At 38.1% G+C, this 11,587-nt stretch overlaps 1 protein-coding gene across 3 annotated transcripts in view; it reads left to right on the top strand.

The window, feature by feature from the left end:
* Nucleotides 1–26: 26 nt before the first annotated feature.
* SASS6 (SAS-6 centriolar assembly protein) overlaps nucleotides 27–11,587 on the top strand; it is a 32,533-nt gene continuing 20,972 nt past the window's right edge. For all 3 annotated transcript variants that reach the window (XM_044000532.1, XM_044000531.1, XM_044000530.1), the window contains exons 1-6: nucleotides 27–205; nucleotides 4,596–4,656; nucleotides 7,304–7,383; nucleotides 7,753–7,857; nucleotides 9,311–9,482; nucleotides 10,343–10,408. In XM_044000532.1, the coding sequence (XP_043856467.1) occupies nucleotides 141–205; nucleotides 4,596–4,656; nucleotides 7,304–7,383; nucleotides 7,753–7,857; nucleotides 9,311–9,482; nucleotides 10,343–10,408 (549 nt within the window). In that variant the 5' untranslated portion in view covers nucleotides 27–140. The remainder of the gene's footprint in view (nucleotides 206–4,595; nucleotides 4,657–7,303; nucleotides 7,384–7,752; nucleotides 7,858–9,310; nucleotides 9,483–10,342; nucleotides 10,409–11,587) is intronic.

Raw genomic sequence — 11,587 nt, 5'->3', positions numbered from 1 at the left:
CCCGCCCTCCTCCGCGGGAGCCGAGCGCCAAACCCAAACAGTGCGGAGAGAGCTTGAGGTTCTTCTGGCCGAGGCGGCTACGCGGGCTTGGCCGGAGCGGGCCGGGCCGGTCCATTCTGCGGCTGGGCGGGCCGTCCACCATGAGTCAGGTTCTGTTCCGGCAGCTGGTCCCGCTGCAGGTGAAGTGCAAAGACTGCGAGGAGAGGTGAGGGAACGCGCTTCTCCCCGTCCCCCGCGCCTGAGGCAGCCGAGGCCGTTGGGGGCCGGCGCTGAGGGCGCAAGATGGCGGCCAGGAGGGCGCGCCTCCTCCGGGAGGAGTCGGGGGTCAGCGGGGTCGGGGGGGGGCGGTCAGCGGGGTCGGGGCTGCCGCTTTCCCCGGCGGGGTCTCCTCTCTTGACTGAGGGGCGGGAGCGAGGAAGCGGGCGGGCGTCAAGGGTCTGATCTCGGGGTCCTCTAGGGAATAACCGGAACAAAGCAAAACGAATGGTAGTAACCAAAGATGACTACATAGTTTCCAAAGCGCTTTAAAGTGGGCCGACCGCCATGCTCTCCTTTGATCCTCCCAGCAACCAGGTGAGCGAGGCGGGCACGGCTTGATCGCCTCCTCCACCTCCGTTTTACCGAGGACGAAACGGAGTCTCCCGCGGGGAGAACGACTTGCCCTGCGTCTTTTAGGAAAGGCGGGGAGGGGGGTGGGAGGATTTGAACCGAGGTCCCGCGCCCCACCCATTCGTCTCTTCAAACTCAGGATCTAATGAATGGATCCGAGTCGGTTGGAAGTCAGTAAAAGAAACAGCTCCTCTCGGTGGTTTTGTTTGTTTTTTAAATGCCATCTAGTGCCTCCCTCGGTTGCTCTTTATTGTGGCTAGTGATAAACAAAGTTTAACTGAAATAAAAACATGAGTCGTGAACCCGAAAGCTTAAGGGGTTCCTCCTCCGCCTCCGTTTCCAAAGCAGGAGATAGGCTGACGCGAGGGATTGGGGGGGGGGGATTTTAAAGAAAGAAACCCCTTAGGCAATAGTATGGAAACATGTTACATATAGTACAGCATTAGATTTGGTCTAGGTGGAATGAAAGCTTCTCCGTAGGACATTATAAACTCTTTGGGATTAGGTGTTTGGTTTTTTAAAAAATTTTTGTACCCTCGGCACTTAATAGAGGCTACACTGTCTGTCAAGGTTGTTGATTGATTGATTGGATCACTTGCCCGTCAGGATCTCCACATTAAGTGGAGCTAGGAGAGAATAGGCTTCATGCCAGAATGATACCGTTCTCCGTTTCAAGCACACCTGTTCAGAATTCAGGAGAGAACTATGTTTGAATCTCATTTCCAACACAAGCTGTGTAATCCTGGACAATTGGGATTCATTTGTAAAATGGAGATAATACTGTGGTCCTGCCTGTCTCACATTAATCTCTGAAAGAATGCTTTGAAAAAAATTTGGAAGCTAAATGTAAGTTGGAAGTGCTGCTGTTATGTTCACAAACTGATGGTTGACGAGGTAGTGCCAAACGCTGAGCAAGAAGGAAGAAGAGTTAGAGACCCGAGCCAGCTTTAAGATACAGTATAACTGATGGTATTTTTAAATGGAGTCTTTGAATAGGGGTTGAAAAAGAAATGATACTTGTATCCTTTGGGTTTTAAAAAAAAACCAACACAACCCTGTAAATTTAAGTTGTTGGTCAAGTCAAAATAAAATTCTTGTGTATTACAATAAAGTGATACTAATTTTTAGGATCATAGGAATTTGGACCTGTTTGGCTTAGTGGATAGAGGATTTGGAAGCAGAAGGACCAGGATTCAGACTGCTTCAGATACTTAGGATGGCTAAATCACTTAACCTTTTAGTCCTGGTTTCCCATCTATTAAACAAGGTAGTGAGTGTCTGTGTTAAAGTTTTTTGCAGACCTTATAATAAGATACTAAATAAACATGAACTGTCTAGTTCAGTGATCTGCCTTTTATACAGCTTAAGGAAAGTGAAGGAATGTATCTAGGTTCAGAGATTTACTTAGCAGAGATGGGGAGTCTCTGCGGTCTGGGATGATCTCTTTCTGCTCCGGTGTTTTTCTCCCCAAACCACCCTGTTTGGAGGAGATAACATTATCTTAGCAAAGGATTAAAAAAAAACAAAATTAAATATTAGGAGATTTAACCATATATAGTACAGAACACTTTTTTGTACAGTTGTGCATTGTTCAAAATGTGAAATATTACATACTATTGATCATTATAAATACCATAGGCAATCAATGTGCTGTGAAGACAGTATAGTTTATGTGGCATTCAAAATTGTTTCCACTAAAAACACTAGGACTTGACAACACATTTTAAGTATTCTTTTAATGTGGTCAACATTGCGTTAGTTTTATTTCCCTAATACTGAGCGCATGGGACTAGAATTTGGGGACATGAAAAACAATGTGCTTAACTTGTTTTAGGAAAAGGGGATAATGTGATACTCCTAGAGTAATATGAAGAGTAGCTTATGACAGGATTTAATCAATTTGCTTTAAATCTAAGAGCTAACTCCAAAATTTATGAAGTAGGTGAATTTTGCAGCCTCTAAGGAAAGGAAAAAAAGGACGTGATTTTGGAGAAAATTGGCCCCTAACTTTAAAGTGAGTGAGTGTATATAGGGAAGTTTCTCCAAGACTCAGTCATTCAACAAGAATTTAGGCACTGGAAATTGGTTTTGTATGACTGCACATGTATAACCTATATGAAATTGCTTGCCCTGGGGGTGGGGGGAGGAATTTGGAACTCAAGATTTTCAAAAACAAATGTTTAAAACTTTTTACAATTAATTGGGGGGAAGGGAATAAAATATTAACTTAAAGAAAAAGGTGGGGTTTGAGGAGAATCTTGGAGGAAGCAAGTAGATGAAATGAGGAAGAGCATTCCAGGCATGGGAGTCAAAAATACACAGAGTATTATGTTCTAGGAAGAGTAAGAAGGCAGGTGTTGCCTGGACCTCTCTCTTCCCCATCTATATGTCTTTTGACTTTGATGGCTTCCTTCAAGTCTCAGCTAAAACCCTACCTTCTCTCTGAGATTATTCCAATTTATCTTGTATGTCTTAAAGTTGGCCTCAGAAAATGAGAAAGATTTTTTTTTTTTGGTGAGGCAATTGGGGTTAAGTGACTTGCCCAGGGTCACACAGCTAGTAAGTGTTAAGTGTAAGTGTTAAGAGGCCGGATTTGAACTCAGGTACTCCTGACTCCAGGGCCGGTGCTCTACCCACCGTGCCACCTAGCTGCCCCAATGAGAAAGATTTAAAAAAATTTTTTTAAATTTATTTTCAGTTCCAAAGTCTTTACTTTCCCCCAATTCACTACCCATTTTGAAATCAAGAAATATGATACACATTATACACATGAAGTCATGTAAAACATTTTCCCACATTTGTTATTGTTGTTTTGTTTTGTTTTGTTTTGTTTTTTTAAGCAAGAAAAAGTGGAAAACCAACAAATCAGCACTCAGTTCATCAGGAAAAAAATTGATTTAAATGAAGGTCCTTAAAAAAAGCTATATATTTTTTTCCTTTTAGACAATTCTTAGCTTTGTTGTGATGTTTACTTTTCAACTCATTGCTTTTATATCATAATCTGATTTAGTTAACTATTTTTCACCTGGTTCCTCTTCTCCCTTCCCCCCCCCTTAAGTGACTTGCCCAGGGTCATGCAGCTAGTTAAGTGTCAAGTGTCTGAGTCCGAATTTGAACTCAGGTCCTCCTCAATCTAGGACCGGTGCTTTCTCTATGGCGCCACCTAGCTGCCCCCCCTAACTATTTTTTTCTTAATTCACTTCATCTTTATGATGTGCTGCTAGGGTGTGTACTATTATATAGTACACACAATAGCTAGCATTTATATCCCTCTTTTAAGATTTGCAAAGTACTTTTCATTTTCTCCTCATAACAACCTTGTGAAGTATATGCCATGATTTCCATTTTAAAAATGGAGAAACTGAGGCACCTTGCAAACATGACTTGCCTAGGTTCAGACAGGTAATAAATATCTAGCAGGATTCAAACCCTGTCTTTCTGATTACAAGTCGAGCACTCTGTGCCCTGAACTATATTACATGTTCAGACAATGCACAGAAAATAGATGCCTTCCACTTACTTGTGTTCATTATACGCTTATGTGCATACCTGTGTGCAATGTGTCTTGTTATCTAAAGCATGTGGGTTAGATTGCCTATGTAGACCAGAAAATACTATACTTTCTACCTCATCAGAGAAAGTTCTTAGAAAGAAGAGGGCTGAGATTTAATTGTCAGATTCTGCTGCTCATGGAGAGCCATATGGGACACCAGCTTTACATTATTTCATGAGTGGGTTATAGTGAGTATGCAGATTTTTTTGGAATAGAGTTGGGTTAGGAAAGGTTTGTAGATAAGGATATTGTGAGAGGCCCAGAGAGGTTAAACAGTTTACTCAGTTCACATAGGCAATGCCAAAACTCAAATGCTGCCTCTTCTGTTGTTTTCCCTTCCTACATAGCCTGTTAGAAATTTCTACCTAGTGCAAATGGCAGTATTTGACCATTTTGAGTGTTTTTTAACAGTTATTTATCTGTTTTTAAACAGAAGAGTAAATGTTAGAGTGAGCATTGAACTCCAAGCAGTTTCTAATCCAGTTCATCGAAAGGTTGGTATTTCTGATTTGTAATTTAATGATAACTTATGTACCAGACAGCTAACTCATTCATTTCTTGTGCACATTGAATACTTTGTAACCATTCTGGGTTGGTTTTTTTTTTTTTAATTTTGGATCTTTACATCTGTTGGAAATCTGAGGTTGTGGAAACTGCTTAGGTATTTGGAAGAGAATATGCAGTATATATATATATATATATATATATATATATATATATATATATATATATATATATGTGTGTGTGTGTGTGTGTGTGTGTATATATAGCATTAAAGTTGAGAGGGTCAGTGATGGGGAAAGGGTTACTTTAAAAAGGATCAGATTCCACTTATTTATAGGTTGTTAATATAGAAATATAGTTCTATTCCAGAGAACAACACAGTAGTGTAGGTGTACTGCAGAGACGAATATTTCAGTTTGGGGTGTTTTTCATTTTGGAAAAGTAGTAATTAAGAGGACTGAAGGAGAATATACTTAAGAGAGCAAGGAAAACAAAGTTACTGACACTTTTGAGCCTCATTTGAACTGGAAAAATTGAAAACTAAGCAGTGAGGCTGGACTATGGAATATAATCCTGCTCCTACACCTTGGATTACCCAGATGTAGCCCTTGTATATAAGAGAGTTCATTTTTGTCCACAGGTTCTTTTTCACACAGAGGTTCTAAGTAGTCTACCCACCATTGCTAATACATTTAAAGATAATATCCAAAGGCCACCCACCCCCCAAATGTGATTTGTAAAGGCTTGAATCTAGGAATGAGGCTGGTGCTGAGCCAGGAAACAATTTTTGGAAAGGTGGTTGAAGTTTTAGGCTTGATCTTTCTGTACACCTAGCAAAGTTGCATGAGGTCAGAACAAAGACTGATCTAGGTTATAGGCCTTTATCTGATGTTTTTATACTTCCTGATTCCCTCTTTATTCATAAGTAACTATATGCAGCATAAATAGTTGGTATTAAAAATACTAAGGACAAAGCAGTCTTGCTAATTGTTAGTTCCTTAGTGTTATAACCCCAAGACTACCCTTTCAGCTGTAGTACTTCATAACATTTTGGCCCAGCCTGAGAAAGGACTTAAATGAGCATCAGTTATTCTGAGGAACAGTAAAGTACATTTCTTCACTTCCTTTTTAAACTTTTCTATACTTATTTCTGTGGCCCTAAAGTCATACTGGTTATACTTAAGAGTCAGGAATAAACGTTTTTCCCCCAAACTTTTGCTCTGCAGTCTTCCTGCCTTATCTTCCTCAATCTTTGCTCTAACCTTGTCTCTCTAGTTGCTTCCCTTTTAACTCCATACCTCCTGTGCTGTGAAGACTGACTACTCTAATGGTTAGTCCTCCAGTGCTATGATTCTGAACTGTCCACAAAACAAACTTAAATCTTACAGTAAGAGGCCATTGACTTGGGACTGGAGACAGACAGATGGATCTCAAATGCCACTTCACCAGCCACCTGGAGCTAAATAGAATTGGTTCACAGGCAACCCTAGCAACCTGATATCTGATACCCTTGTTTAGAGGTATTCCTCTTTTCTGAAGGGAATAAGTTAATTAACTTATTATCAGTTCTCTTGATTTCTTTGCTCAAAAGAGGATTGATGAAATCTTGTTCAGACACTTAACTCTGGGGAAGAATCTCATCTCTGGCTCTCGGTTTTCTTATCTCTAAAATGAGGAGGTTGTACTACATGGGCTCTAAGATATATTCTTGCTCTAAATCCTATGTGTTCAAGTTAAAAAAGCCAGGTGTGATCCAGTTAGGAATAAAATGTGTATGTGTAAAGATGTGGGTCTTGCCATTAAGGCTGTACCTGTGTATTCTGAACCTTTCCTAGAATTCTTTCACCGTTATATAGTGGTTAGAGTAGATTGGCCATCCTATTCTAGGCTGAAATAAAGATTTTTTTTTAAGAAAGGGATTATCAAAATCCTTGAATAACATAAGTGAAGAACTAGACCTAAAGTGATAGATGTGATACCTTGATGTTGGATGTATCATAAGAGTTTTTGAGTCCCTTTTATTAGCTTTAAGTGAAGGCTGTCATATTCCCGAGATAAAAAGCAAAAGATAGAAAAAAGGAATTTATTGCACCCACAGTTTTAGTCAATGCTTCTCAAGTGATATAACTTATTTGTAGAAGGATCCCAATCTGCTCTGATCCTGTGGTTATCTTTTGGCATATATATTTTCCCTCTCAATTATTCCCTTATAAACTCTCCAGATAAAAGCTTGAAGTGTAAATCTCACAAGCCTAGCTTTGAAAAGTAATTCCTTTAGGTTTTTATCTTTGTTTTTTCTTCTCTTGGGTAACATGTGAGATTCTGTCTCCCTTGCGAAGACAGTAAACAAAAATTATATCTCTGACTGATGTAGTTGAAAACCATATAAGCTTTCTTAGAACCCTAACAGTGTTATTCTTCTAAGCATTCAGCCTATGCTTGAGTCAAAAAAAAGGGTAGATTTTAACCTCCAGGTTTCTTTCTGCATGATGAAATTGTCATTTGACAGTGATTATCATGAGAACTCAGTGGGAATACTTTTCCCATATCAGGTGATTTTACTTCTAAGAAAGAAACAGTTTACTAATTTTTAAGATCTATATGCACTGAAATACTTAAAACAAATCTTTCTCTTAGGATTTAGTCATTCAGTTGACTGATGATGCTGATCCGTTTTTTCTGTATAATCTTGTTATATCTGAGGAAGATTTTCAGAGGTAAGTTGGTGACTTAAATTTTCTTTGTTTTATTCAATTAAATTTTAATATATGCTTTCATTGTTTAATGTTTTATGTTACATTGATAGCCTTTTAGAAACTTTGGATAAACTGGAATTTTCTATGTAGTTTGGGGAAATTGTGGTGTTTATAAACTGATTCTATTCAGAATCTTTGTAATTTTGTAGAAATATGTATTCTTAGAGCATATTAATAATTCATTAAAAACAGAAAAACTGCAGCTTGGGTTAAATTGATTCTGAGGACATTGAATACTATTGATTAACATTGATAATTACTAAGACAAAATGTTAAAGTTACAGTATCCAAATTTTAAAATTTCCCTTTTCTTATCTTTGATGTATATAGTTTGAAATTGCAGCAAGGCCTTCTGGTAGACTTTTCAGCTTTTCCACAAAAATTTATAGATCTACTACAGCAATGTACACAGGAACAATGCAAAGAAATCCCAAGGTAAGTCTTATATGGACATTGTATTACTAAGCTATCTTAGACTAAATTTTCTTTTGAAAGATGTTTATAGCCAAGGTTTCTTGATGTGTTTTGAATACCCTGTTGTTTCTTTTTTATTGGAATTTAGCCTCTATTAAACCTAAAATTTCAAATTGTTTTTATTAACATTAATAGTAGTATATTCCCTTGAGTTCCCAAAGCTGAATAAAGTCATTGAAACTATTTTAACCAAAATTTAATCTTAGATATTTTTTTAATGAAGAAGGGAAAGCATTTATGGAAAAGGAAAGGAATTTAGACATATCTGTTGTCAAGTTAAAATTATTTTCAGAATATTTTTCTAAATGCAGTTTCATTTGTGTCTTTTCTGTGAAATTTTTTAGAAAGCTAATTTGTTTTTTATATGACACAAATAGCAGTTTATAAAGAAACTCATTTGGATATTTTTGTTTGTGCAGAATTTGTTTTATCTTTATTTTAGCCTTATAAGTACTTTTTGTTTTGTTTTATTTTTTGTGAGGCAGTTGGGGTTAAGTGACTGCCCAAGGCCAGTGCTCTATCCACTGCACCACCTAGCTGCCCCTTATAAGTACTTTTTAACCAGATAAAAATAAAAGATGGAGATTAAATTTGGAATCTTTTGATTTATTTCATTTTAATTTGGATTCAGTCTTTTTCATTTATTTGTCCATAGGTTTTGCATTTATGCAAACTCAAAATTATGTGATAATCAAATATCTGTAATATACCAAAAATGTTTTTCAATGCATTTCTTTGTTTTCAAAAAATGTAATGAGGGGGCAGCTAGGTGGCACAGTGGATAAAGCACTGGCCTTGGATTCAGGAGGACCTGAGTTCAAATCCAGCCTCAGACACTTGACACTTAACTAGCTGTGTGACCCTGGGCAAGTCACTTAACCCTCATGGCCCTGCAAAAAAAAAAAAAAGTAATGAAACCCAACTTAAGTTCCTTTCTTCTACCCCACCACAAACCCCTTAAGCTCAAGGAACATTTTATTTTCTCTCCTTATATCTTGGTAATAAGATTGGAACTCTACAGGTATTGTTTTTGAAGAATTAGATGTAGAGTATGAGTCTATTGCCTTATTTGTATGTTGGGAACAATTAACTGGTTTCCAGTTCAGGACTTACATCATTGTACCTTCTTGACTGACATTGAACTCTATGTTAATTGGGAAGTTAAGGGTTCTTCTGTACCCCCGAGCCCCCCCCCCCCTTTAGTTTGTTTTTAAATATGGCAGACAGATACTGTTGTCAAGTAATAGCTGAAGTTTTTTGGCTACTCATTCCCTAGCAGCTACCTGTATTGCACTTAAAACTTTAGTATCCTGTGATATGTCCTCTTTATTCCCAGTAAGAAGAGTGCCTTTGATGTAATGTTACAGCTGTACTACCTTGCTAAGTATTTTAACTTGTAAACTTTCCTTTAAAGGTTTTTACTACAGTTAGTTTCTACAACAGCCATATTGGATCATTCACCTGTATTTTTAAATGTGGTGGAGACAAATCCCTTTAAGCATCTTACACACCTTTCTCTAAAGCTTCTTCCTGGAAATGATATGGAAATAAAGAAATTTTTAGCAGGCTGTTTGAAATGTAGCAAGGTAAGGTTTGAATTTGCACGCTGCCTTTCTGGGATGCATTTTCCTCATCTGTAAAGTCAAGACAGACTAGATATTTCTAAGGTCCCTTCTAGCTCTAAAATTCTCTAATTTTGTTCTTTTGAAAAATGAGTACGGGGGCAGCTAGGTGGTACAATGGATAAAGCACTGGCCCTGGAGTCAGGAGGACTTGAGTTCAAATCCAGCCTCAGACACTTGACACTTACTAGCTGTGTGACCGTGGACAAGTTACTTAACCCTCATTGCCCTGAAAAAACCCCCAAAAACCCAGAAAAATGAATACAAAAGAACCACCATAAAATGTTTGGAAATTTGGTTATTTGCTATCATACATTGTGTTTGAGAAAGTATAAATAGTTTAGAAGAGGCAAATTTCAATTTAATTTTTTAGTTTATTTTAGAATGTTCATTGTAGAGGAAAAAGTGCAACATAATAGAAAGGAGCACTAGATTGGGAGTCTTTTTCCAGACTCCAATGGTGTCTCAAATCTATGACCAATTAACTCAGTCACCTTGAGCAAATTAATCTATCTCTTGGTACCTGAGTTTTCTCAGTTGCCAGATATAAATAATAAAGTTCACCCTACCTACTCCATCTTAAGTAAGGAAATGTGAACATTCCTTGAAAAGTATAAATTGCCATACAAACATAAGGTGCTATTTCCTGGAGATACAATATGCTTGCTTGGACGTTTTCTGGTTTCTTAATAATGGCTAGCATTTGTGTAGCACTTTAAGTTTTGCAAAGCCCTCTGCATATATTAACTCATTTGGTCTTAGGAAGGTTGTTTGGGGACCAGTAACTTAACTAAATTAAAATTTTATTAACCTTTTTTTAATAGGAAGAAAAATTATCATTGGAGCAAACACTAGAGGATGTTACCAGGCAGTTAAACCTTACACAACAGGTAATTCAAGGTTGTTTGTTTGTTTGTTTTTAGTAAATCATCTCTTTAATGACTTCCAGTTGTCAGGCTACTGCACCACAAAAAAATCCAATCTAAAACTAAAAAGTAGTTATCTTCATTCATAAACAGAATGTAAATCCCAGCTCAGATCTTTTGCTCTATCCAAACATTCTTTTAATCTTATACTTTATTCCCATCTTTATTCTTTGCCCACACCATTCCATTTGTCTACAGTGTCCTGTCAGCTACCTCTTTTGGGGGGACTGGGCTACAGAGAAGGACAGTAACTGCCTCCAAATTTAATGAATGGTCAGATGTCTATGGCTCATTTCTATATGTTAGATGCACCTAGTTCTGGGCCTGTCCCTTGGCGTCTTATCCAGGTGACTTCAGCTTTGCACTAGTGCTTAAGTCAGCTCTTCCCTACATTCCCCATGGAGGGGAGAGGGCTAGAGATAGGGGTTGGAAACAAGGACAGATAAAGTGTGGCAAAGAGGGGAAGGGCTTAAAGGACAGCTCTGTTTTGTTTTGTGAAGGTGGGAAAAGAAAAAACCTCATTTTGAAATGGTTTGTCTTCAGTGCTTCCCGCTCACTTTCATTATATCTGCCCTAGAAGGTAGACAAATATGTCTTCCTCTGAAGTGTCCCTTCCTTGCTTTGGATCCTTCTTTTCCTCCTTTAATTAAAGCTCCTTCAGTGCAAGTGAAGTATTTTAGGAAAGGAGTTTTATTAAACTAACTCCAGTGGAATTGGAATGTTCCTCTGAGAGTGTTTGCTTACAGACACAGTAAATGTCCAATTAGTGAAATTCCTCGCAACTTAGGGCAAATGGTTTTTGGTACGGCTGCTTTCCTTTAGCCATACCATTCAACGTTCTTGTTAGCAGAACATCCATGGTAATGGTAGAAAGAGGATACTCCTATTTCTTTACCTTGCTGCTTTGGGGGTTTTGTAAGCTTTTGGTTTGGGTTGTGAAGATGAGTTAACATGTAATGTGCTTTGTAAACTTTAAAGTGCTGCGCCATTATTACAGTGCTAGCTCTTATTATATTTGGTTCCTCTAAAGTTTTCTAAAGCACCTTAAAAATAGCAGTCACTGTAGTGTGAAGACCTACTCAGGGTGTACTGAAAAGAGCTAAAGGATCAGGGTACAAGGAAAGGGCCTACAAATCCCTTCTC

The sequence above is a fragment of the Dromiciops gliroides genome, chromosome 4, assembly GCF_019393635.1.
Source record: "Dromiciops gliroides isolate mDroGli1 chromosome 4, mDroGli1.pri, whole genome shotgun sequence".
Taxonomy (NCBI): Eukaryota; Metazoa; Chordata; class Mammalia; order Microbiotheria; family Microbiotheriidae; genus Dromiciops; species Dromiciops gliroides.
The sequence above is the reverse complement of the archived record's forward strand: the minus strand, read 5'-3'. Positions and strand labels throughout refer to the sequence as shown.